Raw genomic sequence first — 18,130 nt, 5'->3', positions numbered from 1 at the left:
AAACTTGAAAATATGTACAATAACTAATCCCAGAATTAAATATTACAAAACTAATTACTACCTTGTCGAATGACGTACGAGTCTCACACATTCTCCGATTTCTTACAGAAACAGACTACTGCTGTCGATTCTCTATTTAGATAATTTTTTTAGGAATAATGCCAGAAAGTCCCAAATCTAATCAAATTAATAGTTAAATAAAGTAAATCGTTTAATAGCGTGGAATTATCACACTAATTTAAGAAACGTGCAAATTGGGAAGATGTTTATAAAAATCATATTATAACTACACGATATATTTCTGCCACATCTGGGCACCTTGCGATCACTACCTAAGAGTAATCATAACCCTTAATAATTTTTTTAACGCGGCAACACTGCAAAACGCACATGTTGTCTTTTGAGTAGAATTCTTTTTCCTAATGGTACCAAATTTTACACTTTATCCAAGTTAAAATGAAGGTAGTGAAAAAAAGTAAAACTTTGTTTTCTATGAAGAAAAACCTTAAATCGGTTGAAGGCACAAAAAAACTGAATGTGAAAAATTCTGTCGCTAAAGATAAGTCAGCTGCTTTGCGGAATACCAAGTTGAAAGGGAAGGGTAAAGCTATCGCAAGGGAAACTTCTAAAGAAGGCACCAATGCCGGTAAGAAATCGACTGAAAATAAAAGCAAAGCTAAAAAATCGCACATAAAAGAACTTGAAGGTTTGAAGAATATCGATCCAGAGTTTTACGATTTTTTGAAGCAAAATGATAAGAAGTTGTTGGATTTTAACATATTCGGCAGTGATGAATCGGATGACGAAAGTCCTGATGACATCGCTATAAACGAAAGTAAAAGCAATGAAATAATTGGAGAAGATGCAAGTGACAATGAAGGGGTAAACGATGCGTCTGATGACAATGGTAATAATAATGATGAGAAATACCACACACCTAGTGCCGCATTAGAAGTAGCAAGTGATGAAAGCGACTTTGAAGAGGATGGGGCTGCGTCTGTTCCTGATGGTGTGCAAAAAGTAACATTAAATCAGCTTCGACAATGGCAATTACAATTAGAAAGCCAAAATGTTTCTTTGGACGTGGTGCGCAAAGTCATTCAGGCTTTTAATTCGGCCCTGGCAAGTATTACGTCTGAAGAAAAGAATACTGAACCAACTGCATTTAAAGTAGTTGGGTCAGCTAGTTTCAACGGTGTGGTCCAGTTGTGTGTTCTACATTTACAACCAGCAATTCTACGCATACTTGGCTTAAGCACCCGTTCGGTAACGCCGCTTCATAAAACCAAAAAATGGGTTAAGGTACGGGGTTGTTTACGATATTATTTAACTGATCTGGTACGATTGATAGAGCAAGTTTCCAGTCCGAATATACTTTCTGTTTTACTTAAACATTTGCACCAAATGGCTGCAATGACTGCATCGTTTACATCCCTTGGAAAAAGTATTTTGAAACGTCTAATTGTGTTATGGTCAACTGGAGAGGAAACGGTTCGAGTTCTGGCGTTTCTTTGTATTCTTAAAATAATCCGTAATCAACAGGTTCGTAACATATAAATATTTCGCTTCTTCACAAAAAATATATATTTTTTAATACTTTTAGGTTTCAGTTTTACATCATGTACTAAAAGCCATGTATCTGTCTTATGTGCGGAACTCGAAATTTGTTTCTCCCAATACACTTCCTAGCATAAATTTCATGCGCCGCTCTTTAGTAGAAATGTTCGCTTTGGATTTGAATGCATCTTACCAGCATGCCTTTCTTTACATTCGACAATTGGCAATCCACTTGCGCAACGCTGTAATATTAAAGAAAAAGGATAGTATTCAAGCAGTATATAATTGGCAGTATATGAATTCTTTGCACTTGTGGGCTGATCTTTTAGGAGCCACGGCTAACAAGCCTAATTTACAACCACTTGTATATCCATTAGTTACCATAACTTTGGGAGTTATACGTCTTATACCAACAGCGCAATACTTTCCGCTGCGTTTTCATTGTATAAAAGTGCTTATAACATTGGCCAAAGAAACGCACATATTCGTTCCCGTCCTTCCATTAATTTTGGAAGTTTTGCGCAGTAATACTTTTAATCGTAAACATACAACTGCATCCATGCGGCCCTTGCAATTCACCTGTATTTTGCGCCTTAACAGAGGTCAGTTGTCAGAAAATGGTTTTCGCGACGAAGTAATCGAGCAAGTGTGTAGCACTGCCTTAGAGTACTTGTCACTTGAATCGGCGTCATTAGCATTCTTTGATTTGGTTGTACCGACAGTATTAGCGTTGAAGAGCTATCTCAAAGTGTGCCGTAATGCCAATTACTCGCGAAAACTGAAACAACTATTGGACAAAATTCAGGAAAATTCACAATTCATCGACCAAGAGCGACGTAAAATTACATTCAACCTTAATAATTTGGCAGAAGTTCAAGCTTGGGAAACAAAAGTACGCATTAAAGGAACGCCTTTAGCTATCTACTACGACAGTTGGATTAAGACGCACGAGACAAAGAAACGACGACAGGCGGCGCAAATTGATAGTATCAATACAGGTTATGATGTCCCAAGCATTAAGCGACCCAAAAAAGATGGTGTAACAATTCGAAATGATAACGGAGAACTTGAATTATTCCCATCTGATTCCGAAGATGAGAAACCGCTTCCCCCACATATTAATGGAGAAGATTCTGCTCCTGAAAATGAGAGGCGGAATAAAAAACAAAAGCAAGAAAAACAAAAGAAAACTAAAAAAACTGTGCCCGAAGTTGAAATACCAATTGAAGATTCACTTGCGGAAAACGTCGATATTGTGAAAGACTTAGATCTAAACGACTGGTGAAATGAAGTTTTGTTTTATAGAAGGGAATTATCATTTATGTTGAATTTATTACTATATCGAAATAGAGTCTAATAAATAATTCACTATGTGAAAAAGAAGCTTTCTGTTAAGTAATTAATTTTTCTTTTCTGGATCCTTGCCAGGTATAATTTCATATTCATCATATTTGGGAAAAGTGCCGATTGTCTCTTTTTCCTTGGGTAAAGCCTTGCCCTTGTCATCCTTCTCGCCGTACGTTGCTTCAAGTTCGGCAGCGTTGCGCTGCTTCATTTCCATTATTGACAGGTTCTTTACCAGCTCTTCACGCGATGGTGGCTCATCACGGCGACCACGTAACCATGCTTCCCATTCTGCTGTGAGTTCCTGATCGAATGCCTCTTTATCATTTGGAACGAAATAACGGGAAGCTTTCCTCTTTCCAATTGACGGATTTGGAGGGATTTCGTAATATTTATTGCCAAAATAGTCTTCCCCAACAAAATTACCTTTAAATTGTCGTGGTCGTAATGACTGAATAAATTTATTTATTATAATTCGAATAAGATCACGCTGAGGTGGTTTAGCTACCATTTTTTCCAAAATAAAAAAATACGCGAGTTCGGTATTTATCCGTTTAATATAGATAATTATAGCAAAATTAACAAGGCGAATTGATTCTTGAAGAATTAAGGCTAATTAACTAATAGTAGTTTCGCCTTGGCAAGAACGATAGAATAAAATCGACGCGAATCTATTGAAGGTGATAGCCAAGGCGAATTGAGTACAGAAGGTTGCGTCTTCCTAAATGCGTTAATTTATTTTTCGCAATTTTGACAAGTGTGACGTCAGGCACGTTAATAATACAAAACACACAAACAAAAGGAGGGAAAATTACATGTTTGTGAATGGCTTGGTAATATTGTGATTTGTGACATCTAAACTAATCAAACAAATGCAAACGAAGTGCCACGTGTTGTATTAGAAAAATACCTTTAAATGCAGTTTTTCTACGTTTCTGTGTTTGATTGTTGTTGTATCAGTGCACTAGGCCTTGCCAGCTCGTTGTACTCATCGATCGTTATCGTCTAACTCGTCTAACGCTGGGTGAGAGGCCTTGGCACATGGAGGTTAGATACGAGTTTAACCTACTACAAAATCCAGTTCGTAAATGAGTAAAAGTTACTCCGATCTCATGAAGTACCTGAAGTTCTGCTGCTGTTTGACCTCTGATAACAGCATTAAGGGGTTGCGAGTATAGGAAGGGGGTGAGAATCTTCTGATGGCAGTCGCTTTAGCGTCTGTCTATATACAGTTCGGCCAAGTAGTTGCTACTTTCTTTTCGCGGTTTTCAAAACCAGCTGACGTCATGAACGATAATAACACAAAAACAAATAACTAAAGCAAATAAAAGGAAGAAAAATTACTATGTAGTTTGCAAGGTGGATTTAATAAGGTGACAGCATTCACCCAGCTGAATTTTTCACCGTAGGTATGGCTTACGTCAAAATGATATGCTTTGCTTGTATGTATTGATATGTTTACATTCGTATGTTTACATTTGCTTGCTGATTTTGACATGATGCTTGCACCAAACGCAACAACAAATACATGTAGGGTTTTACTTATATGAGTTTGCTGTCACCTGTAATAAATTCGCCTTGGTAGTTTGTAAATATTCAATGAAGGGCATTTTTCCCCCGCTTTTATGAGGAGAACACCGTGGCAGGAAAGTGTATATGTATGTATAATTTCTTGCGTTTGGCATTTTCTATTGCTTTCGCCTAATTTGGCTGGAATTTAGAACAATATATTTTGGAATTTCTGGCAAACTATAATGTTTTTTTTAATGAAAATTGGTGGAGATGTTAGTGAGGTGTTAAGGAACACTCTTTATAACTTAAAATTATTCGGGAAATAATAATTTTTTAATTATTTACATTCAAAATGCCCTCGAGAACTTCACTATAATTTGCCACATTACACTCTATATTTTTTAACATTTCACTAAAATTCACCAAATATACACTCCCACGCGTGTTTTTACCGATTTTTATGCTAATATTCTAATTATATCTATTAAAATTAAATGCAAATTCATTTCCCTATGCAATCACATTCCAATTTTAAGCGCGAACAAGAAGAAGATTGGAATTACAACAGTATGGTGTTGCCGGATGCCTGCAAATGAAAACAAAAATTAAGTACTTGAGTTTAGTGTTAATGATGGGAATGGGGGTTATTGGGCCCGCTTACTACATACACGCATATGACGTTTTAATTTTGGGTTCAATGGTTATAACACGGAAAGGAGTTTTACGCAAAAATACTGTGCATTGCGTAGCCGGAGTTGGACTGATGAGGGTTATTTTTTTTGAAGCGCGGCCGAAGGCCGCCCACGCGAAAAGAAGTTCTACGCAAAAATACTGTGGATTGCGTAGCCGGAGTTGGACTGATGAGGGTAATTTTTTTGAAGCGCGGCCGAAGGCCGCCCACGCGAAAAAGAGTTCTACGCAAAAATACTGTGGATTGCGTAGCCGGAGTTGGACTGATGAGGGTTATTTTTTTGAAGCGCGGCCGAAGGCCGCCCACGCGAAAAGGAGTTCTACGCAAAAATACTGTGGATTGCGTAGCCGGAGTTGGACTGATGAGGGTTATTTTTTTGAAGCGCGGCCGAAGGCCGCCTACGCGATAAGGAGTTCCACGCAAATATACTGTGTTAATTAATTTAATTAAATTTTAATTACTTTATTATTTTTTGTGATACGCTTAATATCATTGTTTTTAAGTTTAAATGAATTGTATGCTTTTATTTTCAAAATTATTTCTCAACTTTAAATTACACCAAAAAATACTGCAGTTTTACAATGAACCTTCCACTGAACATCCCTGCGTGCGAACTTCGTTTTCATTTCAGGTGTATGGCAACACCAACTTTTCGCTAAATTATAGAACTTTAACATTAAATTATATTACTTAAAAACTATAAGCCTCCGGCAGGTTCTGTTTTCAGTTTTAAGATGGGGATACACCCCTCTATCACCCCCTTTTTACCATTTTTTCCAAAGCGATATACATTATACCAAATTTTAGCCCCTAATTTTCTTCTTCACAAACAGGTAATTTCTCTTACTTTTGCTTGTATATTCTCGAGGTATGACGTCGCAGTGAATTCGGAAGACTCAATGTTTGATTATATCATTTTTGATTTGCTTGCGATCTTAGGGACAAAATGTCAAGCACGCCGGGAATTATCTCTCAAAAATTCCTCATGCACATACATGAAGAATTTTCACGCAGAGGTATTTTTTATTAGCTAGACCATTATTTGAACCATTGTTTGGTGTACTCTCTAATGTTGATAACATATAATTTTACTGTTCCACAATAATAGAGGGTATTAAAAAATCTACTCTCCTAGCGGCACTGCAGAGGTGGTCCGCAAATAATCATAGTTACAAACAGAGAAGGAGAAGATAATTGGTGCCGCATGATGGTGTCCTTTCTCCCTTGATCTTCCACATCGCTTCCACATCTACATCTCGAAACTTCCTCAATAACCAGAGGGAGTTTCGTTGAAGAATATAAATAATATAAGAAATGCAACCAAAATTGTCACTAAAGTTCAAAACGTAACGTAAAGGTCCTCAAATCGTTAGCCAGTAGCATTTGGGGCAAACAAGTTGCTGAATAATGCAGTACACATCTGGCTGCCTAGTATTAGTGACATACAGTGGAATATTCTTGGTTTGATTAATTGTTCAATAATAAATATTTAGCTAAGATTTGGCTAAAGTAGAACTTACCTTAAGTTTCGTTTGTAAAACCGTCCCTTATAATACGTTCACATATAAGTAGATCTACTTTTTGGTGCTTAATTAAAAAGCAAGATTACCCACACAAAATTTCTCTCCCGAAATCTGAGATTATAAAATAATACCACACTTTTTTAAATACAACTCTGTGTTATCGATAATTAAGCAAAGAAAATAGGTTTACCGAAATAATTAGAATAAAATGTTTGTTAAATATTATTAATTATGCATTCATATTACAGAAAAAGCATGCACCCATAAACGCTTTGCCCTCTTATTACTTATTATAAAATGTTATATCGAGCTACGCATGCGTATTGCTGTCATAATTTTTTGAAACCTCAGTAGACATCGTTTACGGATTTCCTCCAACTGTTTATTTCTAGCAACCAATTGCGCTATTAGATTAGCTATTCCTTCTCCTTGTCTTTTCTTCATATAGTTAATAATAATTAAACATTATTTCTATGAAGAAAAGCCTTTCAAAACAGTCTTGACAGTTGATTGGCAATTTCGGAGGTAATCTGCCATATGTGAATGGGTGGATATTTTGTGCATTAGATTGCTAATTAATGCATATGTGAACGTACTTTTATTTTCTAAAAACGGCAACCAGAACACGGTACAACATCAGCTGGATGGCTATTTGTACTTCAAAACAAACAAAAAACACGTCAAAACGGAATTGGTAAAAATAGTGACGGAATCTTGTGAGAAAAACTTAAGGGTTTAAATCCAAATTTCATTTAGGCACGAATAAGTCAGGTCTAATCCAGTAATCTTAAAATATGTTTTCGCGTAAAAAATCGGAACCAGTTAAGCGAAGAAATCATGATTTATCACAGGTATGGTACACGATCTATTTCTTATTGAATTATTCTAATTGGTCAAATGAGTCATCAGGGAATATTTTTTTGTTTGCGTGCTCTTAGTTTGGCCTAACGGAAATTCCAGATGATTTTGATCCATCCGGCGGTAATGGTGATGATGTTTATAATGATAGTGACTTGGAAGCTGAACTAGCAGCTATTGCTGGCGGAGGAGGTAAGAGACCCGTTCGAAATTTTCAGTCTAAGAGGCAAGTGAACACGGATCTTGACAAAATGGTCGCGGACAGTCTGAAAGATATTGGGAGTGAAGACGAAGATGATGCAGATTTGGAAAATGACACAGATCTTTTAGGTGAACTGCACAATATAGTAGGGATTGAAGGAAACGGCGATGAGAGTGTTGATGCTGAAGCAGTAGATCAGCCAAGTGATGGTTCAATCGTTACGCAGAAAGAGGAACAGCCAACAATCTTGGCTACCACAAGTGTAGATACCATAAGCCTTATTCAACAGCGTATAGAAATGTACAAATTGGCCGAAGTCAACGCCAAGACAGCAGGTGAAAATGCAAAAGCACGCAGATTTGGGCGGGGTCTAAAAACTTTGTTGGAGCTGCAGAAACAGGCAAAATCGGGAAAGGAAGTAAACGAGAATGATATCCCGCCAGAAGTTAGTGTGAAGCCTCAAGCCGAACAGGTGGAGGACCAAATACCCAATGTTCCTTCACGTTTAGCTCCGCCACCACCAAAGTTGACCTCGCCTACTCATGAAACAACTTCATTATCGCCTACAGATGAAACAACTTCACCCATAAACTCAGAATCATCGAAGCCGACGAGTTCGGTCTTATTGCAAATGCAGGAACTTCAACGTCAATACAAAGCAGCAGCGCTGCAGGCAAAACGCAATGGTGAAACCAGTACCGCAATACAATTCCTTAAAGTAGTAAAACAGTTTGACTTGGTCATACAAATGGTGGAGAAGGGCGAGGAGGTCGATTTGAGTGATATGCCTCCAACTCCTGATAAATTTATGGATTTCTTGTCTAAACTTCAAGGAAATGCAGAAGAAGCAGATAAAGGTGCCGCTGCAGAACCTGCGCCAATTGAAACCCCGGAATCTGTTCCTATTCAGGAGGACGCAAGCGCGCCGCTTTCCATGCTAGAAGCACTTGAGCAACGACTAGAGAAGTACAAATCAGTGGAAGAATCGGCTAAGACAGAAGGCAATTCCAGCAAAGCCCGTCGATTTGCTCGCATCGTGAAACAGTACCAAGATGCTATTAAACAATATAAAGTTGGACGACCAGTGCCTTACGATGAATTACCTGTCCCACCAGGTTTTGACCCACTACCAATTATGAATACGACACCCGTAAATCCTTCGGCTCCAAAAACTACACCAATACCCAAACGTTCGGATCCACCGACAAATGAAAGCATTTCAAGCCAAGGTTCCTCGGAGAGTACGCCAGTGCCAATATCATCTCAATCGTCACCACAAAAAACTGATTTAACTACGCGCACATCAGGAAATCAGCAAAAGAACAATTTAGCCGAGCAACAGATGAAAATTCTTATTGATCGGCAAAAGGAATTTAAAGTTGCTGCAATTGAAGCAAAGAAAGCTGGAGAAATCGACCAGGCAAAGGAATACCTTAAAATATATAAAGGATTTGATGCATTATTAAATGCAGCTAGTAGCGGATTGCCGGTGGATCTTAGTACGGTATGTTTCAGATTCATAGAACTTTTTTTCATATATGTATATAATATAATTCATATATATACCGTTTTTTACAGTTGCCTTTACCACCGTCTCAACGCGACAATTTGGAAGCATCTTTTGCCATTGTGACAACAGAAGAATGCGATCCCGATGATGACATATCCGATATTGGAGTACGGGTTGAAGAACAATTAGCCAAACAATTAATGATGTGCAAAAATACAAGGTAAAACTGATAAAAAATCTCTTGAACATAAATTCACTTAAAAATTTTGTGCGTTGCAAGAGATCATCACAAAGCCATGGGTGATGTAGCTGGCATGAATCGTTTTGAAAACTTGGCTTTGACAGTGCAGAAAGATTTGGACTTAGTGCGTTATTCGAAGCGTAAAAACTTATCTCTGCCCAAATTTCATTATGAAAAACGAAGCTTCAATATTGTGCATTGTAACACAGAACTCACCGATAACGAATTGGAAATAGTTATTGTACGTGGTCTTAACTATAATGTGCCTAACCCGAAAGATGTAGATACGTACGTGAAGTTAGAATTTCCACTTCTAAATGTAAGTCCAATTAATTGTTCATAGTTTGATTTGTCTGAATAGTTCTCTTGTCGGTTTTTATTCATCCATTTTAGGATGAAACATTTAAAGCAAAAACTTCGGTAATAAAGAATACAGAGAGTCCAGACTATGATCAACAATTCCGGGTAGAGATACAACGAGGGAATCGACAGTTCCAACGCATTTTTAAAAGGCATGGTGTAAAGTTTGAAGTGCTATCGCGTGGGTAAGTGGCAAATAGAATGAAATGCAAGATGCTTTTAAATATATGATTTTCTTAACCGGTGTTTGTTAATCATTTTAGTAAGGAACAGTTATTGTATAAATTAGTCAAGTATCAAAAAAGCATGGAAATCATTATTGCGCTTTAGAAACTTGATGTTTGATTTAACCTTCAGCTACGCATTACATTAATTATATTTATATCCCTAACTTTAATTTGCTTCATTTACCATTAATTTATACGAAATTCAATTTTCTAATTTTCCTGTAAATATTTGTCTGCTTTGGTTTGCGTTGTGCTAAAAAATTAAAATTAAAAAACCGTGCCTTTTATAATTTCTACCTTACAAACAAAACAAAACTTCAAAAGTTGCAGTTTAGACTATTGTGGACTAAGTCGTATACTGCCTACGTGTTGTTTCAGTGGATTCCTGCGCTCGGACACACTCATCGGCACGGTTAATGTGAAATTACAGCCACTGGAGACGAAGTGTGATATACACGATACATTCAACGTAAGTTCCCGAAAAGGTCTTGCACATTGATGTGGGACTGAGTCTTCATACTTATGCATTTAGTATATACGTGAATAATTATAATATTAAACAAGTTAATATGAATTTACTTACAATAATTAACTAATTCTAATTTTTCCAATAGCTGATGGATGGGCGTAAAGCAGTTGGTGGCAAATTAGAAATTAAATTGCGAGTTCGTAACCCCCTTTTCACTAAACAAGTGGAACATGTTGAAGAAAAGTGGCTCGTACTGGATGCTTAGGGTTTCGATGCACATTAATCCTAAAGTTAAATAATTGATTGTATTAAAACTAGTTTTAGGTAAATTGATTACAGCCAGATTCTATTGCATGCATTTTTATTCAATAATCTATTGAATACCGATTGAAAAACCGAATCAATATTTAAAAATCAAACAAAGAGTGGAACTTAATGATTGCTTTGTGGTACGAAATTAAAAAATAAAACATAAAATTCTTCATGTACATGCTTTTTTATTAGTTTGATAGCCTAGATAAATGTGAATGCTAATTAATATATTTTTGGTCTAAATTAAACTACGTGAAACTTATACTGAATGCAATCTGCACGCGCCCGCTCAAGCAAATATATATTTTATAATTTTTCTACAATATTATACATACAAACAATTATATGACCAAAGGAATATTCCAGGAATTAACAGAATTAAAACGTATTTAAATATTCATATTTCAATATATTCAACTCTTGCGGAAAATTTGCTTCGCCTGTTAAAGAAATCCAAACCTCGGATCTTATAGAACCCTTGAATGAAAGAAAGTGTACGGCATTTAAGATATTACGCTTATAACACGAATGATTGCGTGTTTTGGAAATTACCATTAACAGAGGCATCTACCGGCGCAAAATGAAAAGATGGAAAAGGCAAGTGCCAGTCTTCACTAATAAAGTTCCATTCTACAGTCTCATTTGCTTGAAACCAAACTTCATAAGTTTTAAGACATTGCTTAGTGTCCCCATCTTCGCGCCAAATAATAAATACTTCTCCTCCTGTAACTTTTGTAATCATTGGTTGTGTTGGTGGCTTCAAAGTAGGTGAAAAAATTGAGCAAACGCGAAATAACAGAATCCAAGGAATTTGAAAATCCCCAATATATATTTTCAGTTCAGGTGTCACTAAAATACCGGTTGATTGCAATCGCGGAGTTTGAGCGTGTCGCATTGCTGCACGTTGCATTGCATCCGGAAAAGGTGTTGCGTTGGCTTTAGTTCGCCAAATGTGGACTGGGTCTGTGTCACCCTGTTCCAATACCTCAATCACGTAGCCGAAAGTATCCTTGGTGCATAGATCGAAGGGTAATTGACGATGAAGTGTGAAACGGCCCAAACTCGTGGTGTTCTCCTGCGGTAAAAGCAACCAACTCAAGTAAAGAGGTATGTCATCAGTGGACCTTGTTTTTAAAAGCCATATTTCATTATTGGAACTATTAACTGTGATTGTTTCAACATCGGCTGCAAGTGGTGCCAGCTTCGATAGCATACCCAGGGCTGCATAAACGGGTTTTTGGATAAATTGCGAGTGCACTGATTTCGAGTTATTCATACGGAAATGTGCTAAAAGAGTTCTCTGTGCAAATTCGAACGGATGATAACTAATAAATGCATTGTCATGGCTGATGGACTCGAGATTTTTGAACTCTCTAAGCTCCAATTTAGCACGCCAGTGCAAAAACATAATAAAAACAAGTTTTGCGGCATACCGAACGTCCTCGTGGTAATCCTGAGGTGTAGACCAACCTGCTATAGGATCCGCCTCACTGTAAATTGGGAAATCGTATTATTTCATCGTTATAAATAGTTTAGAATGTGACTAATGGATACATCCACAAGAATGACGCAATAATCGCTTTCTGGGACGTACCAGTTTAATTTGAATAATGATTTGAATATACATTTTAGGAAAACAATGTTTTATATTTTAACAGATAATACTCATAAAAAAATGGCTTACGAAACATGTATGTATGTACATATGTACATATACATAGATGTATTCCCGAATGGAATAATAACATAAAATAACGTAAAATAACGCCAGTATCACCTCCGTAGGCTATGTTATAATTTCTTAAATAAAGTTTAGTTATTCACTCAAAATAAAAACAGGTAAGGCAGATGGAAGTTCATTTATCGTTACTGCTACATACGTACATACATAAAAATGCCCCAATCATATGTATAATATGTTCATAAAACTGCTATTTAACTATTCTACTATTTCAAGAACTCACTCGTTAGACACAGGCATCGACTTAATATTGTCATATTTTGCATAAATACTTTTCAATAACTGCCTCGATGTTTCTAAAACTTCAGCTGCTAGACCCTGGCCTTTTCGATGGTAGGTAAGAACTTCTATTGGACAATTATTTATTTGTGAATTGCAGGCTTCAAGTAATGCCCAACATAGTGGATGGTTACTTTTTGATTTGAATAATCCTGCTGGCCCACGTAGTGCAAGATGAAGTGAGTCTACTGGCTTACGACTAGCATCTGTGAGACCTTTGCGCAGAGCCATAGCATATTCGAGAAATCCTGTTTGACATGAGTATTCTATATATTAGTATTTTGTTGGCTTATAAGACGGTGGTAGACAACCTTTTGTCGTGAAATTCAAGCGATTGTAATTAAGGACATCCGGTTCATTCCAGGTCTCAAACCGCCACTTCGCCAGTTTCTTTGCGCCCAGCAGATCTACATACATACATATGGATATGACAAAAGACGGTAACTTATCACTTATGAGCATATGTACGCATGTTTATACATACACGTGTACATATAGCTACACATACATATATTTAAATGTGTACCCACTTAGATAGTGCTTAGTAACTTGGTAGCTGAAATCTTGCCATAAGAAAGCTGCAATATCCCAATTATTCACTAAAATGCCATCGATATCCGTCATAAACTCAATAACCGGGTAAAGGCCCAAATCATTCAAATTTAATATAAATGCATCTAAATCGCTGAAATCGTAAATGGGAATTCCAGTCGGAGTATATTCTATGAATTTTACAAGTTTGAGTAGCCAGTGGATGCGTATATGGCTCACTGCTCCAGTGGGCAGTGCAGCGATATGCATCAGATTCATTTGCACCTCATCGGACAACAGCACAGCCTTCAGATTATCCCGTTTAATTTCTCCAGACGGACAAAAGCCAGTGTTTGTCCAAAAGCGCGGCAGCTTTTGATAGCTTTCATCGCTGGTGTTGCTGTGATTTTTCAGAGAAGTTAGTGCCACCAAATATAGAAGAAAAGTGCCAACCATTTGCATGAATTAATTGATTGCCTTAAATTGAATTTACGGTTGTGTATGAGTGAATGTAAAATTTAGTTGTTTGGGAAAACAGTATTAGAACAGCTGATAAGACAGCATCCATATGTACGTATGTATGTATTTTTATTCATTTTTATAAAAACTTAAATAACAATAAAATGGATAAAAAAAAACTATAAATAAACGCAGCGCTAGCAATGGATAATCCTTGAGAAATGTAATGAAAATAAATTTTTGAAATATTGGAAAACAATGAATCAATTAGTAGTAATTTTTGTTGTAGCAGCATAAACATTCTCCATACACATACGCAGAATGCTGCTGAAGTGACAGTCCTTGGCGGGTATAAATCCGGGTCGTTCCGGTTACGTAGAACCGACTGTCGTGGGAGAGTTGTTGTTGTTGTTGTTTTAACAGTACAGATAGCCCTGTCAGTGTAGGGCATATCACCGGTCATCTTCGTCTGGCACATCTAGGGATAGGCCCAGGAAACGTGCTGTTTCGACAGGTTGGGTCCAGAGGGAGAGGGGTGTTAGATGAGTCGGTTTTAGGGGGCCTGTGAAGAGGTGGTTAGTGTCGTGCGGGGTACCTTCACATGCCGGACCTGTGTTTGGAATGTCGGGGTCGATTCTGGATATGTAGGAGTTTAACCTGCTACAGTATCCAGAACGTAGTTGTGCCAGTGTTGCACGAGTCTCATGGGGAAGCTGGAGGTCTTCGTCTGCAATAGGTGGTGGTTGGACTCCGATTACGGCATTCACAGGACGGAAGTTCATGAAGGTGGTGACGGTCTCCCGGTGGATGTCGTTAATTGACTGTCTAAATACTGTCCGGTCCAGTAGGTTGCGGTCAGTTTTGTCCTGGATTTCGTCAGTGTAGTCTAAAAGGTGTCTCCTGACGTGCCTGGGAGGCGGCTCAGGCTCAAGCAGGTGTCTGCAGGGGTGAAACCTGCGGTAACATCCAAGCAGGAACTGCTTGCTGAGCAGTTTGTTGTGCTCCACTACTGGGAGCATTTGTGCCTCTTTATGCAGGTGTTGAATGGGAGACATCAGGAGGCACCCGGTCGCTGTCCGAATGGCGGTATTTTGACATGTCTGTAGCTTTATCCACTGCGTGTCACTAAATGTCGAAAGCAACAGTTCTTTGTCTTTGCCCCAAGTGCTGCCGGCCAGCGATTTGAGGACCTTGTTGCGATTTTGGACTTTAGTGGCAATTGCGGTTGTGTGCGCAGAGAAGGAGAGCAAGCTGTCAAAGGTTACACCCAAAATTTTGGGGTTATTTACCGTCGGAATTGGTGTGTCGTCGACTTTTACCTTAAGGGACAGCTTGACCTCCTTTGTCCAGGTGGTAAAAAGGGTCCCCGTGGACTTGGTGGGGGAAAGTTGGAGATTCCTCGCAGTGAAAAAGCGAGAAAGGTCGGTGAGGTAGTTGTTCACTTTGGAACACAGGCCATCAATGTCATTGCCCGACGCCATTATCGTGCAGTCGTCAGCGTATGATATCAGGGAAACTCCCGCTGGTGGTTGGGGGAGCTTCGAGATGTAGAAGTTGAAAAGCAAGGGAGAAAGGACACCACCCTGCGGTACACCTTGCTTAATCTTCCTCTGCTTTGATGTTTGATCTCGAAAAATCCCGGACGAGTGCCGACCGCTCAGGTAGTTCGCGGTCCACCTCTTCAGCCCTGGCGGGAGTGTCGATTGATAAATATCATCTAGTAGCGTGGAATGGCTGACTGTATCGAAAGCCTTCTTCAGGTCTAACGCTACTAAGACAGTCCTCTCGCAGGTGCGGTTTTGGTTAAGCCCGCGGTTTATCTGGGCGTTTATGGCGGTGAGTGCAGTGGTGGTGCTATGTACTCGTCGGAATCCGTGCTGATGTGGGGCTGGGGCCAGGTGTTTCGTGAAGAGTGGGACTAGGAGGGCTTCAAGCGTCTCCACTAGTGGGGAAAGGAGAATTATCGGCCGATAAGATTCCCCTTGGTCGGCGGGTTTCCCAGGTTTCAGTAGTGGCACCACTCTCCCTGCTTTCCACTTGTTAGGGATGATGAGAGTGGCCAGGGGCAGATTGAAGACCCTTGTAAGGAATCCTACTCCCAGAGGTCCCAGATGCTTCAGCATCAGCGCGTTTAATCCGTCAGGGCCAATGACTTTTGATGATTTCGTTTTGTTGATGGCTCCCTGAACCTCATCACCGAAGAAAGTAAGTGGCGCACTGTCGTTCGTCAGTTTGTGCAGCCTTTTGGTAGCACGACGTTTGGTTCTGTCGACCGGAGAATGCAGTATAAAAAGCCGGCTGAAATAGCTCGCGCATCTCTTCGGGTCCGACGAAGTACGACCGTTGAAGGTGATGGCCATCTTGTCGTTGTGCTTCGTCGGGTTCGACAGGGATCTAACGGTGGACCAAAGCTTACTCACCCCAGAGGTGAGGTTACAGATCTTCAGGTGCTCAACCCATTTGGTCCGCTTATGTTGGTTTACCAGTTGCCGGATCTCCAAATTGAGATCCCTTATGCGGGGATCCTCGGGATCGGCCTGGCGTAGGTGGTTACGCTCGTTTGCTAAACTGGCTGCTTCGGCTGGGAAATGAGGACGAATGTCCTTATAACTTCCAGTTGGAATTAAGCGAGCCGCAGCAGCTGTGAGCACCTTACGGAATGCGCGTTCGCCTACGCGCACATCTGTGGGGATGGGAAGAGCGGCGAAGGTGTCCTCGGTGAATTCCGTGAAGCCGGCCCAATTAGCTTTTTTAAAGTTAAAGTAGGACCGGTGATTCGCGGAAACAAAGTCGGCAGGTCGCTCAATCGAGACGATAATGGGCAAGTGGTCTGATGCAAGCGATAGCATAGGTCGCCACGTTATGCTATTTATCAGACCCGCGCTAGCAATTGTTAGGTCAGGCGAGCTGCTGCAATTGCCCACTACCCTGGTGTGGGCGTCGTCGTTCACAGTGCTGAATGTCGAATCGTCTATCTAATCTGCCAGTTGCTGTCCCCTACGATCATTTGGCAGGCTTGAATGCCAAAGATCGTGATGCGCATTGAAGTCACCTACAACCAATCGGTTTTCACCTGTTATGAGCGCACCTATATCAGGGTGATATCCTGCCGGGCAGCAGGTGACAGGGGGAATATATATGTTAAATATTTCGAGCTAGGAATCGCTTGTCCGGACAGCTATGCCTTGACATTCTAAGGTGCTGTCCTTGCGGTCGATTCCTTCATCGATGAGACGATACTGCACTGTGTGGTGGACTATAAACGCTAGGCCACCACCATTGTCTCGCTCGCAATCGTGTCTGTGCACGTTATAGCCATCCCTGGTGATTAGAGATGACCTAGCGTGCAGCTTGGTTTCTTGGACCGCAGCTATTTTAATACTGTGCCGGCTCATAAAGTCAACTATCTCGTCGACCTTACTCGTGAGTCCGTTGGAGTTAAATTGTAGAAGCTTGAAGCTTCTCGATAAAATCTGTGTAACTCGGGGGGTGAGGGACGCGTGGAGTTGTCTACGTTGGACCTGCTGCGCAATCCACTGTGGTTGTTGCGGCCTGATGGTGGTGGGCGGCCGCGCCTCCGGGGGCGGTAGTGGGTGCAGAGCTCTGCAGCAGGGGACAACGTAGGCAGTTGTCCAGTTGGGTGGTGCGCAGGCCGGAACATCTCCGAAAATGGCACCAGCCATTGTAAGAATTGCATTAGACTGATACATCTGACACACGGAACAGACTGTGCGGGGGACCAAGAGCTGCTGGTTTGTCCCCGCACTGGGGTTGGAGCTGGAAGGAAGGGGAGGGGTTGAAGGGGAGTTGTGTTGCTCCGAAAAGCTCCTCACCGTGGAGGTGTGGGTTGTGGTGGCGGTTGGTAGTGCCGGCCTATCAGGGGGTGTAGTAGCCGTGGAGGCATCAGACGCCTGCTGGCGGGAGCAACACGTGGCCACATACCGTGTGGGCCACTCCCTGTGTGACTTAATGCCTGAACAGGTCTTAAGGTGGCTCCACCCGTCGCACTTGTTACACCTAGCCGAGGTGGAGTTCGGGTGAAGCCGTTTGTGGCAGACGCAGCAATAGAATAATCCTGGCCCAGGGTTGGATTCGATTCCAGCCCTGAGGAGAAGCATTTGGAGCAGAATTGCTGTGAGGCTTTGCTCCTGTGACGTAAGGGATGGGGTGATATACGGTTCACTAGACAGGGCTAGTATACTGGGGCGGCAGCCCTTGGTCGGGAAAAACCCGAGTCATTCCGGTAACGTAGAACCGGCTGCCATGGGAATGGTAGATATTGGTAATGCTTTTGTTGTTCTAATTCAGGGCAAA

At 40.3% G+C, this 18,130-nt stretch overlaps 5 protein-coding genes across 8 annotated transcripts in view; 2 read left to right on the top strand and 3 right to left on the bottom strand.

Moving 5' to 3' along the window:
• The window catches only part of LOC128865438 (dnaJ homolog subfamily C member 7), a 42,898-nt gene extending 38,057 nt beyond the window's left edge, over positions 1-4,841 (bottom strand). Inside the window, exon 1 of one of the 2 annotated variants that reach the window (XM_054105826.1) lies at positions 4,759-4,841. In XM_054105826.1, the coding sequence (XP_053961801.1) occupies positions 4,759-4,821 (63 nt within the window). In that variant the 5' untranslated portion in view covers positions 4,822-4,841. Of the gene's footprint in view, positions 1-4,463; positions 4,527-4,758 lie in introns of those variants that run through there. The other variant, XM_054105825.1, reaches the window with a different exon arrangement.
• On the top strand, positions 362-2,940 carry LOC128865436 (nucleolar complex protein 2 homolog). Its single transcript, XM_054105819.1, has 2 exons — positions 362-1,542; positions 1,604-2,940. The coding sequence occupies exons 1-2, from the start codon at positions 457-459 to the stop codon at positions 2,840-2,842; spliced, it is 2,325 nt and encodes a 774-aa protein (XP_053961794.1). The 5' UTR covers positions 362-456; the 3' UTR covers positions 2,843-2,940.
• LOC128865440 (NADH dehydrogenase [ubiquinone] 1 alpha subcomplex assembly factor 2) lies at positions 2,870-3,551 on the bottom strand. Its single transcript, XM_054105831.1, has one exon. The coding sequence runs from the start codon at positions 3,410-3,412 to the stop codon at positions 2,957-2,959; it is 456 nt and encodes a 151-aa protein (XP_053961806.1). The 5' UTR covers positions 3,413-3,551; the 3' UTR covers positions 2,870-2,956.
• Positions 4,842-7,261: 2,420 nt separating the features above from the next.
• LOC128863068 (coiled-coil and C2 domain-containing protein 1-like) lies at positions 7,262-10,982 on the top strand. 3 transcript variants are annotated; one of them, XM_054101972.1, is made up of 7 exons: positions 7,262-7,478; positions 7,566-9,191; positions 9,266-9,417; positions 9,478-9,757; positions 9,832-9,983; positions 10,356-10,494; positions 10,640-10,982. In XM_054101972.1, exons 1-7 carry the CDS (start codon positions 7,422-7,424, stop codon positions 10,757-10,759), a joined length of 2,526 nt encoding a protein of 841 aa, XP_053957947.1. In that variant the 5' UTR covers positions 7,262-7,421; the 3' UTR covers positions 10,760-10,982. The 3 variants fall into 3 exon arrangements, with proteins under 3 accessions (XP_053957947.1, XP_053957946.1, XP_053957948.1); XM_054101971.1 differs by having other exon boundaries at positions 10,350-10,494; XM_054101973.1 differs by having other exon boundaries at positions 7,264-7,478; positions 10,404-10,494.
• Positions 10,983-11,020: 38 nt separating this feature from the next.
• Positions 11,021-14,002, bottom strand: LOC128863069 (alpha-L-iduronidase). The gene is made up of 5 exons (XM_054101974.1): positions 13,357-14,002; positions 13,138-13,233; positions 12,771-13,074; positions 11,359-12,296; positions 11,021-11,283 (listed from the first exon to the last, which is right to left on the bottom strand). The coding sequence occupies exons 1-5, from the start codon at positions 13,817-13,819 to the stop codon at positions 11,204-11,206; spliced, it is 1,881 nt and encodes a 626-aa protein (XP_053957949.1). The 5' UTR covers positions 13,820-14,002; the 3' UTR covers positions 11,021-11,203.
• Between the last annotated feature and the right edge of the window lie 4,128 nt (positions 14,003-18,130).

This window comes from Anastrepha ludens, chromosome 5 (assembly GCF_028408465.1).
Source record: "Anastrepha ludens isolate Willacy chromosome 5, idAnaLude1.1, whole genome shotgun sequence".
Lineage (NCBI taxonomy): Eukaryota > Metazoa > Arthropoda > Insecta > Diptera > Tephritidae > Anastrepha > Anastrepha ludens.
The sequence above is the reverse complement of the archived record's forward strand: the minus strand, read 5'-3'. Positions and strand labels throughout refer to the sequence as shown.

Excerpts from the sequence above, each read along its gene's own strand:
- LOC128865440 (XM_054105831.1), bottom strand. The coding sequence starts at position 3,412 with ATGGTAGCTAAACCACCTCAGCGTGATCTTATTCGAATTATAATAAAT.
- LOC128863068 (XM_054101971.1), top strand. The coding sequence starts at position 7,422 with ATGTTTTCGCGTAAAAAATCGGAACCAGTTAAGCGAAGAAATCATGAT. Across the intron at positions 9,758-9,831 it reads TAGAATTTCCACTTCTAAAT|GATGAAACATTTAAAGCAAA; the intron begins GTAAGTCCAATT and ends CATCCATTTTAG. Across the intron at positions 9,984-10,349 it reads TTTGAAGTGCTATCGCGTGG|TTGCAGTTTAGACTATTGTG; the intron begins GTAAGTGGCAAA and ends AAACTTCAAAAG.
- LOC128863069 (XM_054101974.1), bottom strand. The coding sequence starts at position 13,819 with ATGCAAATGGTTGGCACTTTTCTTCTATATTTGGTGGCACTAACTTCT. Across the intron at positions 13,234-13,356 it reads AGTTACTAAGCACTATCTAA|ATCTGCTGGGCGCAAAGAAA; the intron begins GTGGGTACACAT and ends GTATGTATGTAG. Across the intron at positions 11,284-11,358 it reads GGTAGATGCCTCTGTTAATG|GGTTCTATAAGATCCGAGGT; the intron begins GTAATTTCCAAA and ends CTTTCATTCAAG.
- LOC128865436 (XM_054105819.1), top strand. The coding sequence starts at position 457 with ATGAAGGTAGTGAAAAAAAGTAAAACTTTGTTTTCTATGAAGAAAAAC. Across the intron at positions 1,543-1,603 it reads AAATAATCCGTAATCAACAG|GTTTCAGTTTTACATCATGT; the intron begins GTTCGTAACATA and ends TAATACTTTTAG.